Consider the following 13829-nt stretch of genomic DNA (forward strand, 5'->3'; position numbering starts at 1 on the left):
CTCGTGGACATTAGCCTGTATTGTCCAAAGTCAACAGAAGCAGGTTGAGACCGAAGAATCCGGAGAGCTGGAGGTGCTGGTTTATCAGGCAGGTGACAACCCAGCTCAAACACTGGACGATACCAATCCTCATGACTGGACATAACCCGCAACTAACAGTTTGATGTAGGAATATATTTAGAGAGCAGGTGAGAAGAGAGGGCACCATTCACATAACAGTATTACACCACAATCATCTGCTCCATCTACGTGCCGGCAAACATTGAACATGGGTAGTAAAACAAAAGCAAAGGGAAAGGCCTTTAGAGTACAAACTGCAAAAACATGCAGCAATGATCATGTGATCAAAAAGCAGGTACACTTGCAGTCAAATAGTGAGGTTGACTATTGTGTCCTCTGGATGTCACCTCATGAGTAATTGTTGAAAAACAGGGCTCATCCGTAAAAGTCCTCAGTTGCTGATTTCTCTGTATAAATACAGGTAAATAAATGATAATACTAATTTCATGATATCTACTATATGCCAGATTTCTACATTCCACAGAAACAAGACAGTGACATCCAGTGGTACCTCCTAGAAGTCAGGTGGCCTGTTACTCAAATTTCACTTAGTTTCTCATCAATAACATCCGACTTATGACTAAATGAAAGTACAACTTTGTTTTATTGAGGGGGGGACAAAGCAGCATTTAAAAAAAATTTTTATTGTAAAATGTTGTTGTACATCACAGTAAACACAGTTAGAGACAGCAGTTACGACAAGCGTACAATACAACGATGTAGTAAGGCAATATCTTCATAGCTAAAATACACAGCCTATGACTGACGGTGACAAATAATACAGTCAGTTAAAACCACTGTAAAACTTTTAACACAATGATAAACAATATAGCTAACATCACAGCTAATAAAATCTCTTACATTTAAAATGTACAGCATGGAAAGAAATCATTGATATCTCACAGCAAATCATTAAAGTTCAAAGTAATACTTGATTCAGAATCTTAAACCTTGAGCTTACGCTACAGTCACTCACACTTTGACTGTAGGATGACAAGGGTGGAAATTAACAGCTAAAAAGTGAGTGATTGAAAAACATTTTTATTGACTTCAGCAACTGCTATTCTCGAGTAGTTAGTTCTTGGTTAGGTCTTTGCATGTTCAATCACACAAAGCATTATCTCACTGGTAATAAAACTAAAACAGCAATAAGACAAAGGCAACTGCAAAATTCAGAGTAATATCCGTTACCCCGATACATTTCTTTGTACATAACTATTCAGTGTCAAGCTTCGACATCTGAGTGAATGCATTGAATATTAAATCACTGTAGCTGGCAATATCAGTGGTATTTACATAAAGTACTGCTTATTGTGTTTCCGGACACTGGAGTCTTGAACGACTCACACCACCAGACTCTCCCGACTCACGGCTCCATTCTGTCAGAAAACAAAGGGTTGAAACAGAGTGATGAGTTGGCATGCTCATACTATATAATTACTTTAACAATGACAAGCAAGCATACACATGACAAACACATGAATGTCACTATTGCAAAATGGGAGTCTTAAGTAGTATAATTGTGTCAGAAAGCGGTTCTATCAATGAAGCAATCAAGGGGATTTTGCCTTGTATGAAATGAGTCTCTGAATGTCTCCCTGAGGGCCCAGAACCAGAACAAAGCCTGGTGCTGACTAACCTTGCGCAGGTTGCTTTTCTTGGAGGACGACACGCTGTCGTCTTCGCTAATGTAGGGAGGCGGGGGAGGGGGTTGGTGGACATCGTCGTAGCGGCGGTCGGGGTAGGCTGAAGGCGGGGACACGGGGAGCGGTGGGGGTCCACGGGGGCCTCGGCTTCGTTCTGAGCGCTCACTGTCGCTATCCAGACGCTCGCGGCTCCTCGCTCTCTGCTGTTCGCCAAGGCGCTTCTTCTCCATGGCCTCGCGCAGGAAGCTGTCGTCGTAGGCATCCCGCCCACTGCCACGCTCCCGGTCGCGCTCAAGGGCTATCAAATCGTCGCGGCTACGGCTGCGACGGCCCTGGAGCGCACTAACTGGGCTGCCCCCGCGGCGCGGGTCATCGGGGGAGGGGTCACGGCGGCGCCGGTCATCAAAGTCACGGTCGTACCCGCCGCGGCTGCTCAAGTCATCAGAGCTGAGGAGAGGAAATGGAAGCTTTAGCTAATCTTGCCAATCTACCAGATATAAGCCTGCATGTGGTTTCCCGTCAACGCTACAACATACAACCTTTACAACAACTGCACAGTTTCAGGTGGGACAACTTGTTTATCAGGCACACCTACTCTGATTAAGACAGAGTTACAGTGGAATATTAACACAATTAAAATTCTCTAAAAATGATTACACACAAAAACAATTGCCTGATCATTGCTCCCCTTTCCTGATTTTGAATTGCTTCAAAGCATTCAGACTGAAGTTTCTATTTCATTTGGCATTTTATTTGTGAAAGGTCAAACTGAAAAGCTTCATCTAGTCATTTTAAAACATTCATTACTCTAATCTAGAGTAATGAATCCTTTTAACACCAAGCCAAGACATTCTCAAGGACAAAAGTTGGCCTATTGTAAATAAAAAAAAATGTAAAAAATTGCGCTAATACCAAATATAAAGATTATGGCCTCATCTGCATAATTTTTTAAAGAAGCTAAATTCCCATTGGTTAAAGGATCTCCCAGAATGGTCTTGGGTACCGTTTAACCAACTACTACCAGGTCATGGCCCTACCACGCCTCGCCAATATCAACAAGGAGACACCGGCACAAGTTTTAAGACCTTGGAGAATGTGTGCCGGGTGAGCACACCAGAGGAGGGCGTGAGAGGCAGTTGGGGGGGCCAAGCCCCACCCCACCACACCTGCCTCTCAAAGATGGCAATGCAGTCAGATACAAAAGGGACAGAAAGAAGGGAACTGATGTGGTGTTTTAAGTTGTCTCATTCAGACTGCTAACATGCATGTGTGTGTGATCGTCACCTGCCCATCATCAGCTCATCGCCATGTTCACGTTCAGGCACCATTCTTTTTTTGGAGTTTCCAGTGCGTTTGATTGATTTTTGTTATTCCACTTGTTTGCGTTTTCCTTTAATAAAATGGCCTCGGGCCTACGCACTCCCTCCCTGTCCTGCGTCCTTGCGGTGCTCTCGTAACACAGGCTAACCCCCTCACAGGTATGAGTTCACTGTTCAGAATTAGAAGTGTGTGGGAACTGGGTGAACATTGTAAAAAAGACACTTATTGAAATGCCGGCTTTGAATTAATTTAAATGTAGAGCCTGTTTGGTCTGTGATGCTAAATAAAATGTCAAATAGGTTTTTCTGCCAGATTAAGTAGGCCTACAGTCAATTGTCAACTAACCATTCAATCAATGTATTTTATAAAGATCTTTGTACATAATCAGCTGTCACAAAGCACATTTACCATTAGGCAGGAGAGGGGACTCTTAGGCCTCACATCTAGGCCATTGTACTGGGCTCTCTAAATACAGCTCCTGGAAAAATGGAGACCTCACCCAAAACATTCCTTCTCAACTTTTTTGGAAAGGAAAGAAAAAGCGATCTCTTAAATTTTTTTCAAAATGGGTATACATTTTCTTCAAAAACATTTCTCAGTTTCAACATTTGACATATTGTCTTTGTACTATTCAATATAGGGATTAAATGATTTGCACATCATGGCATTCTGTTTTTATTAAAATTTTACACAACATCCCAATTTTTGGGAAACAGGGTTGCATTTAAAAGAATCCCTAACCACCATTTGCAACTGGCAGGAAACTTATTTTTGTGTTGTTGCTAGTAAAGCCTACACCTCAACTGCGTGTTATTGTATCATAATAGTTTATTATATATCATAATGTATTACAGTTTAAGAGATCATGTTAATAAAAAAACCCTATGAAATGCCAAAACACTTATACAATGTGTTATTTTATCTTTTAACATTCTGTAATTGGGAAAAAGATTTAGAAATAATAGAATCCAAGCATAAGCTGACATCTGGCTTATTAAATGCCAGGGCTTTAATTTCAGCCCATCCTCAGTTATATGAAGCATGCCATTTGCTGGGTCATTACATGCTATGCTAGCAAATTCATTAACCAACTTCAGGTGGCTGAGGTAAATAGTGGTACTGGTCACTGTCAATAAAGCATTTCCTTTCTTGGTTTATTTCTCTTGAGGAATTAGCCAGTGTACATTTGTACATTCTGTACTGTATTTCCTTGTATGGCATTGTCATACCGTATGTTATAACAGCTTTATTGATGTGTAACATCGCCATACTGTGTTATTACAGCCTTGTTGATGTGTAACATTTTCATACCGTATGTTATTACAGCCATATTAATGTGTAATATCACCACATGGTGTGTTATTACAACACTAGATCTGTAACATCGTCATAAGGTGTTATTGCACCCTTATTGAAGTGTAACATCATATGGTTTGTTATTACACCTTTATTTATGTTTAACTTTGTCAGGTAGTGTAATTACTCCCTTGTTAATGTGTAACATTGTCATAGAGTGTGTTATTACACCCTTATTGATAATGAAACTAGCTGTTTGAAATAGCCATTTGAGTGTTTTTTTAAGTAGTTTTGCCCATGAGTATATACTGCCACCTAGCGTGGAACCTTGTAATTATTTGCTTGAGTTCATTGCCCATAAACACACACGCATAGTCACACACATATGCTAACCTACAGATATAATAAACACCATGTGGAAAAATAACTGACAGTTAAATAGAACCTTCTGGACTTTCCTTTTAACAGGAAGAACATATGTAGTATTCATATGCCAACCAACTCAAGGACACCGGTTTTACCAACGGTTCATGTGATGGAATTCTGCAGGAAAGTAAACTCTTCACAAAGACAAAAGACGGCCACCTCACCCTCGTCTTCCCCTGCCTCCTCTTTCATCGCGGCGGGGAGGGTAGTCGTCACGGGGGTCCCTGGGGTCCCTGGGGTAACGGTCTCGGTGGGAGATGTCGTCCAGGTTGTCCATGGAGCGGGCGCGTCCCCGGGCCCCCATGTCGCCTCCTCGCCGCGGGTAGTCGTCCCGCCCCCGCTGGCCGTGCGTCGACACGCTGCTGATGGTGCTCATGGCCTCGTCCTGGTCGTACAAGGTGGCGAGGGCCGGGGCCTGAGCACGGCCGACACCGCGGCCCCGGGGGTCATCGTGTAGGGAGCTCACCTCGCTCATCCCCCCATCCACTGAAAGGCAGAGAGGGGGAGAAACGGAAGAGGGGGAGATGCAGAGTTCAGAAAGGACATTGTAGTTAAGGAAGTCAGATGAATGCTACATATGCAAGGAGCAAACACAAGAACCAAACACTGAACTAATGGAGGAGCCTATCGGCAAATCTCAGAGGTCTGCCTGGACATAATGACCTTAAAGGTCAACTGATCTTCCTCTGAGACGGTTGGTGGAGGCAGGCTGTGAACTGGCGTTGTGGAAATCACTAGTACATTGGGGGTGTTTCTGGGTAGGTTTCAGACTCACAGCGGTTGTACTTCCCAGCCACGTCAGCAGGTCGTGTCGGGTCCAGGTTGGCCAGCTCCCGCTCCAAGTAGTAGATGGCCCGCGTGGCGTTACCATCCGGGTCAACCTGGATACGGTAGCCGCTCCGGGCTACAGACGTCGAGAGGTCAACCGTGAGACATTGTGAAAAGCAGGATGGGGCTCTATTCCATTTTAATGAACCACACTTCAAGGGGGCACTGCTCCCCGAAAGGTTAGCCTATTCAACTGAAAAGACGCATTGACCTAGAGACCGCAAACACTCCATTTCACAGAACTGAAATATAATTGAAAAATAATGAGCCAAACTGGACTTTCAGAGTATTTAGTGAATGACACTGAGCCCAACCCTGCTGACAAGATGAAACCTGCTTCCATTTCTGCGCCCTCAGGCTACAGGTCATGTTCTGACTAGTAAAGGTGGTTTTGTAATTATTTTGTAATAATGCTGCTAATCACTCACTGTGGTCTCCGGTGTTGCTCTCCTGGTCATGCAGCAAAGGCACCTGGGAACCGTGGCCAACTGAAAAACACAAGAGGAGCGTCTAAAACTGCATTCTGAAAAGGCGCTTGGTACCTCCGAAACAGAGTATCTAACAACCTTCTGATGGGCACCACTCGACACCCAAACGAGAAACCGTTTGGGGTTCTCTCTAGCGGACCAGTGTGTTGGAAGCGGAGAGAGGCCGTAGTCACCTGAGCTGGCTCCGTCGTACTCCCGGCCGTAGCCGTTGGGGTACTGCTGAGGTCCGCCGGCCCCCTGGGGATAGGGCAGCATGGGCATGCCGGGCTGCTGCTGCATCACTCCTCCGTACGCAGGATGGGCGTACATGCTGGGGGCGTAGACCGTGGGCGCATACTGGCTGGGGATGCCCGACTTCACCGCCTTGCCCGCTTCGTACACTGTGGGATAAGAGGCTGGCGTGAGTGGGGTGCGTGGAGGGGGATGTGGGGGCGGCCCAGACGCAGGGGTACTTACACGCCCGGGGACAACAGCATTTCTCTGGGCAGCAGGGGCATCTGATGTAGCAGCAGCAGGTGTGAGGGCAACACTGGCACCAGCAGACACCAATGAGGATCAGCAGCAGCAGGAAACCCAACACCACCAGCACCACCAACAACCAGTCTGGGAAGACACACACAAAAGGTTCAATGTGGTGGCGCTCGCTAGCTTGATTTCAAATAGGAATGGATTTGAAATAAGGGCTGGTGTCTCTAGCTCGACCGCTTCAATGGTTACTGTTTATAGGTTCATTTATGCTAATTATTTCAATGTGGCACAGTACTTTGTTGCCAAAGGTTTTTAGGATTTTTAAGGGATGACCTGAACTTGTAAAAGGAAGGAGATGAGGTCCTGGTCCACACCTGCGGATTACCTGGTTTGGGGGGACCGTTGCTGTTCCTGTCCTTGTCCACCTGGTCATACTTCTGACCTAGTCTAAAATCAAATATACTCTGGATTTAGCCAAGAGAAATTTATTTATTATTCCAATTGGACTCTTAATATCTCACCCGGCACAGCCAGAAGAGGACTGGTCACCCCTCTGAGCCTGGGTCCTCTCTAGGTTTCTTCCTAAAATTCGACCTTCTTAGGGAGTTTTTCCTAGCCACTGAAATTCAACACTACTGTTGTTTGCTCCTTGGGGTTTAAGGCCGGGTGTCTCTGTAAAGCACTTTGTGACAACTGCTGTTGTAAAAAGCGCTTTATAAATAAATTTTGATTGATTGATTGATTGAAGTTGTTTTTTTGTCTGGAGCTTAGAAGGGCCAATATCTCCTGTTAATAGGTTCATGTATGCTACTTAAGCAAATAAATGATCATTTAAATTATTTAAAATTTTTAAGAATTTGACTTTATGGCATATGGCATATGGCATTTAAAAAATGAAACAACTTCTCCATTGTATTCTCTGGATGACTGTCAGTGTGGTTATTTATTAACCATCATGTATTCATAGCACATGTTAATGCAGGGCTAGGTTGCCCTTGGCCCTATATAAATGGAAAAATCTAATCTGAAATTATGATTACTGTTCAAAAACAACTTGATATTTTGTTATTCGTTATTTTAAAGAGTAGTATGAGAAACAAACAATGATCAAATCTATCAAAAGCACTGAAGAACAGAGCCCTAGTATTGGAAAAAAAATAACTTTGTTTTATAACGTTTAGCTTGGCTAGTCCAAAGAGAAGATCATTAAGTGGGGATAAAATGTGTTTTCATGCAGTCATACAGGAAGTATTAACCAGAGTGTATACCCACAGGACCATTTGTAACCGCATGAAAACCAGTCGGACAGGTTTCTGTTTTTCACACAGTTTCAGTGAGTCAGTGTCAGAGCACAGAGCTGGATAAGGGGAATAAAGAATTGTGTCACACAGTCAACAGCTCCAACTTAGGCTGCCAAATGACTGGAATAGGAAACCAGTGGCCTCATACTGCAACAATGTCACATCCTTTAGGCCTATCAGGTCCACTACATTTTACTGGATGTTTTGAAGAGGGAGTATGAACGCAAAATGTGACTTCATGCAAAATGTACAGTCCAGGTTGTTGTAGGGAATGTACATGTCAGGACTGATGAAACATATCAGTTGAGCACTAACTCTAGATGGGAAGATAATATGTTTTATTATTGTAAATGCAAAGGTTGGACGTGTTGTAATGTTCACAAACACACTAAGTCAAAACCATTTACCAAGTTAAAAAACAAAACTACAAGCGTGTTATGGTCGGTAAGGAACTAATTTGAGTAACAAAACCTGTGTGTCATCATATGTTGAAACCACACTAAACATACTGTATGTTCTCCCATACAAAGTTGCAATGGATTACCAAGATTACCCACACTTGACAGCTTCACTGAGTAGCCTTTAAAAGTTTGTTATGTAAATTTGACACTGGGTATTGTAAAGTAGTATAATAATAATAATATGAAGAACATAATTTAAAAATGCACTCCAAAAGGCTCTTCAAATAATTATTTCAGGATCGATTAAAATTGATTTCTTTCAAGTGTTCTTAAAATAACTTCTGTGTGTCCCCACAGTTTCAAAGTGAAGTGCCCCTAAAAAACTCTCTTTTCAGAGTGCCTAAAACAACCTTTATTATATATGAACAACCAACCTATTATCATGTAGATGTTCAACATATAAATATCTGGGAGTTAGCCAATGACAGAGCACAACAGAACACAGTAGGTGCTTATGTAGAGGAAATGCAGAAATAATTTAATTTTACTTCTACACATTAAGCACACTACTGCTATTGTCCAACTGTTTAATTATATTGTTGAATTGTGCAATGGGCATGAACTCCCACACGGAGCACACTAAACACCTGGGAATGAAAGATGACATTCAACAAACATATTCCCGAATAGAAATGATTAAGGCCATGAAATTCTTAATAACATTGGCTTGCACTAAAAACAAACACACTTATCATAAAAGTACTTTTAGTCTACAGTTAAAAAGTGGAATTTTCTTGCCTATGCCTAATTTATTAGGACAAATGTACTTCTACTTTGATTGAGTCTGTATCTGAATAGGGTTGAGTCATCTCCACTGATTGGCAATATATGACTACCATGAAGGGAAGGCTAATATAACAGACCTAAACATTTTATGAAGGCTACAAGAAAATACAATTCAATAATATAAACATACTAGTATGCACCATCAAAAAGAATAAACAGAACACTACACTGTCTATTAACAATGTCTGGCCAGGTCAAAGAAACCACATGTACTCCAGACATTACCCAACCCTAACCTCAGGATGCAGCATTTAACAGCCAACAAATTGTTTCACCAGCAGGTGTTTTTGTACAAAAGACAAAGACAGAAAGTCAGTGCTTCCAGTGTCATGGACAGGACATTGGTTTTGAGTAGCTGAACCTACGTTTTGATATCTGATCATTTAAATTATCCCAAAAATCATTGAGACTTAATGAAACCGATCAGCAAGAGAAAAGATTCCACTGCCCATTGCGCCAAATGGAATTAAGAGTGTTGTTAAACAAGTGTTGAACGGGTGTGATGAGAGCATCTATATAACGCTAATGTGGTCAAAATAACCACCATTATGACAGGACGTATTCCTGCCCCAGAAGAACCAAAACCACGTTGACGCTGTAGTCCAGAATTTCAAGAAAGCCTTTAAAAAAAAAAAAATCTGTGAGAACCGGGACAAATGTTATTCTACTGAAACCGAACAAAAGACAGACATAAAAACCAAGAAACTAGAGATGTTGCACTAGGGTTGGGCTCTACTCATAAGGGACAAACTGGTAAGTACCTTCCATAACCAGTAAGTCAATCTCAGGCAGGAGGTCAGTGGTATTTGACTTTCTCTCTGTGAAAGAAAGATAAAGCCACAATTACTTAAAATGGCCCACCTATATCTTGTATGACTACACCGATGCCCTATTGAGTCTCCCTCACAACCACTAGTGTCTTTAAAATGGTTCCCGATTCTCTTCAAAACAGAAGTCATGCTTCCAGAAAAACGTCAGGGACAGCAGCTCATTAAAGAGAAATCTGTCTTTTGGGTTGGAGGCTAAACATGTGCCCTGATTTTCAGTGGCCACTAAAGATCCAACGATGGGGAACTCATACTAGTTTAGGGATGTTAACCCTGGTGACCAAGCAAAGATTCAAATCTGGCCAACAAATCATTATGGCCACAAAATCATAAGCAACTACACAACACTCTTTACATGCATGCAATGAATAATGTATGAAAGCCACTCTGGGTGTGAGGGTAAGCAGAAGGTCTAAAGTGTAACTCCAAATTGTGTCTGGATCTCAGAATCCAGAATAACCTCTTCTCACAGCTGTCTACAGTGGGCACATGACAGAGCAATGTCAGCAGAGCTGCACTGGAAGATGTAACTTCCACAACAAATACAAGTTAAAGTTTGGCACAGATTATATTTACAAAGAACCTGCCTATGTTTTCTTTACCCAGAGAATTATATTAATGAAATTCTAAATTAGGTCCAACGCTCTGAAACTTTCAGTTTTTATGACAAATCAGGAAAGTGAGCCACTTCGAAGTGCCTACATGAGGAAATAGTTGCAGTTCTGAGTAACTAAACAGCAACTGTCAACTGATTTTACAATTAACCCAAAGAAAAAATTTATAAAAACACAAACTAACAGTCAGAAGAAAGTCTAGGGCTTGACAACCGCCCATAAACATCACCAGTCTAGAAATCTGTTCGCAATAAATCACCTGAACTTACTAAATTACTATTATTCATAAATACATATATTTGCGGTGAAGTTGCAGAGTACAAGCAATATTTCACAACTATCATAACCTATAGTTAACTTATGCCCCTAGAAAATCTGCTCTTCCAGAATTCTTCCCACGGCTGAACCTAGTTGCCTAGCCTAGTGGAAGAGGTCAGAGGAGGAGGGCTAGATGCATTTCCACTGGGATGTAACACCGTGGTGTGGTCAGTGTTTAACATTCATCTTAGCTCGGCTGTTATTGGGTTTCCATCAGGAGTGTGAAACAAAGGTCCTGAGGTGAGCAGAAACAACAATCCCTGAATCGTCAAGACTGTGTCTTTGTCAGAAGGTGTTTGAGTTCACAGTTAGCCGTTGATATGGAAACGCACCGGTGGACAGAGCCACGAACAAGCGAGCCATGGGTGCAGGCCCAACGAACGAGGAAAGCCTGAGTCTTAAAGCTGGAGTAAACAAACCGACGGGAAACGTGCCATGATCTGAACGGTCTGAGACGGTAACAGCCACTCACCCAACACTATGAGCTCAGTGTAGTCCTCGCTGTTCCCCGTCAGATCTGTAGCGGACACAACCGAGCAGACATACACGCCACTGTCTCCCCACGCCGTCTGGGCAATGTTCAGGTCAGCATCTAAACAACAGGGAGGAGGTTTGAGGAGGGAAGCCTGGGCAGACCGAGGTGCAGCATTGTACAAAAGTTACACGCACACTGAGAAAGACACACACACACACACGTTAACTCACTGAACACCAGACTTACTATTAATGATGCTGACTTTGCGCCCCTGGTATTCTTCGCCAAGGGTGACGGCACTTCCCTGCTTCGAAGCGACAATGCGTATCGTCCGCTGGTTGTCGGAGCACTCGATGTTGGGGTTGTAGTTGGGGTTGTTCTGGGACAAGGCGCTGGTAGCGCTGCTGGGGTTCAGGGCCGCGGCGATGGGGTCCTGGCAGTAGGACTTGTACCTCCAGGTGATGACGGGCGGCTGCGTGGACGACGTCTGGAAGTTGCAGCTGAGCGTGACCGGCTGGAACAGGATGACCACATACCTCTTGACAGGACACTGGACTGAGATGGCCATGGTGGAGCCTGGGGGAAGAACATTCTCATTTCAATGCTACTTATTACATCCTCTTAGGCGCAATAACCATTAAAGGGGCAATGTGTACTATTTTTACTGTACTAATAGCATAAAAACAAGCAAACATGACCAATAGGTCTACACATGTGCAGTTCTGGTTAAGTTCAGGTTTCAAATATTATTTATCTACAAAATCAGAGTGACTGACATATTCCCCATTTGAACTTTTGCGCCAGTCCGTTTTTCAGTTTACAATGACTTGTAATCCCATTATAAACACTTCAGACGGTTGCAGTACAATCCTTCCCTCCCTAAACCACCCTGGATTAGCTAGTAATATTCCGGTCTTGTTTGGTAAGGGGAGATGAGGAGGAGACCGGTTGTGTTATTGTTTAGAGGTAGGATTCTACACAGTGCCCCTTAAATATCAGCACTACAGTAATACAATATCAATCCAAGATGTGTCAGGAAGTGGACCACCCACAATCTGAACCTTTAGCAGGAATCACATCGAGTGGGTGTACTGAGTCACCTGAGACTCAAAACAAATTTCAATTTCAGTAGTGTTGAAACATTAGGGGTAAAATTCTCTGATTGAATACTTTTAAATGAGCTGCCAAATGACTGCTAATATGAATCAAACAGCTGGTTTCTACTGAAACAAGTTACTGATTGATAGTTTCAGACAAAACACACACACACACACACACACACACACACACACACACACACACACACACACACGTTTAAAATGACTGACAAAACTAGTACACCGACATCGACAAAAATAAACCAAACACTCCAATTTGACATCAGATTAATCAAACATGTTTTTCGATATATTCGAATATTAAGCCTATCAAAGGCACTCCCTTTTGAAAAAATGAAGTTGCATTTCCTACCTGTTGCCATTAGGACGATCACGACGAAAGTTAGGAACATTTTCTATCCCTTCTTGAAAGTATTTAGCGGAAACCGTTTTCACAAATTTTAAATCCTTAAACTATTTAAAATATATAATTTTAAACACAACTAAGACATTGGAAAACGTGAATTGTATTGTAGCCTTTTCGGTTTCTTCAACTAGGTAATTCCTCCATTTTGTCTGACGGTGTAAGTCAGCGATGGCACTCGACTCTACAGGTGCGCCCGACAAACGTAGACACAATAAAGATACTTCGAAAAAAAGGGGTACACATTGGACTTGTATATTGCCTATTTTGGTTTTTGCTTATACACCTTTAAGACTCATGAAACACGATATAGAAAAAACATCAAATGTAATCTGTTTCTCGAAATGTATTGAAAGTATATGTATTTTATTGACAATGTACAGATAAAGCTTGACCGGGATCCACCGATTCCACCTCAACCAGAAATGGTATGGTCCAACTCGAAACTTGTTGTTAATTGTTAACCTGGTATGAAAAAAACAAACAATAACTTGTTTCGTTCTGCCATTTCGCTGTAGTATCATTAATCCTGATTGACCATAGATTGTTGATTTCGATTGATTCATTGAGCTCAATACCTGAGGTGATTACCATTGTGAAAGATCATTCATCCTAATTTCTCATCTTCGAGGATATTATATACAGCTCCGGAAAAGATTAAGAGACCACTGCACATTTTTCTTTCTTTTCCAAAAAAGTCGAAAAGGAAGGTTTTGAGTGAGGAACAGAAGGGTTAACATTAACATATGTTTTCTCCAGAGCTGTATGTATACGATAATGTATACGATAATTAATGTGTTTATTAAAGGCTTGGCTGTATTTGTTTGTTGATCTAAACAATTTCTGTTTAACTGTTTACCCTTAATTTAAGTTGAACCAGGCATTTTAACAGGTAAGGCTCAAACTTTGCAGAACTTTTGCTATATAGTGCCCTTTCCCATTGAACTGCGGCGGTCCGTCTGTGCAACCCGCGCCATACACGTCATACTCACTC

The 13829-nt window shown here is 42.2% G+C and overlaps 1 protein-coding gene across 2 annotated transcripts; it reads right to left on the reverse strand.

Annotated features, from left to right (window-relative positions):
- Positions 1-684: 684 nt before the first annotated feature.
- On the reverse strand, positions 685-13017 carry lsr (lipolysis stimulated lipoprotein receptor). Of its 2 annotated transcripts, XM_020040674.3 has the most exons (11): positions 12785-13017; positions 11561-11890; positions 11312-11431; positions 9842-9898; positions 6521-6667; positions 6238-6444; positions 6005-6064; positions 5524-5652; positions 4913-5234; positions 1700-2153; positions 685-1439 (listed from the first exon to the last, which is right to left on the reverse strand). In XM_020040674.3, the coding sequence occupies exons 1-11, from the start codon at positions 12822-12824 to the stop codon at positions 1404-1406; spliced, it is 1902 nt and encodes a 633-aa protein (XP_019896233.2). In that variant the 5' UTR covers positions 12825-13017; the 3' UTR covers positions 685-1403. The 2 variants fall into 2 exon arrangements, with proteins under 2 accessions (XP_019896233.2, XP_010903641.2); XM_010905339.4 differs by lacking the exon at positions 9842-9898.
- Between the last annotated feature and the right edge of the window lie 812 nt (positions 13018-13829).

Source organism: Esox lucius, chromosome 20, assembly GCF_011004845.1.
Source record: "Esox lucius isolate fEsoLuc1 chromosome 20, fEsoLuc1.pri, whole genome shotgun sequence".
NCBI lineage: Eukaryota > Metazoa > Chordata > Actinopteri > Esociformes > Esocidae > Esox > Esox lucius.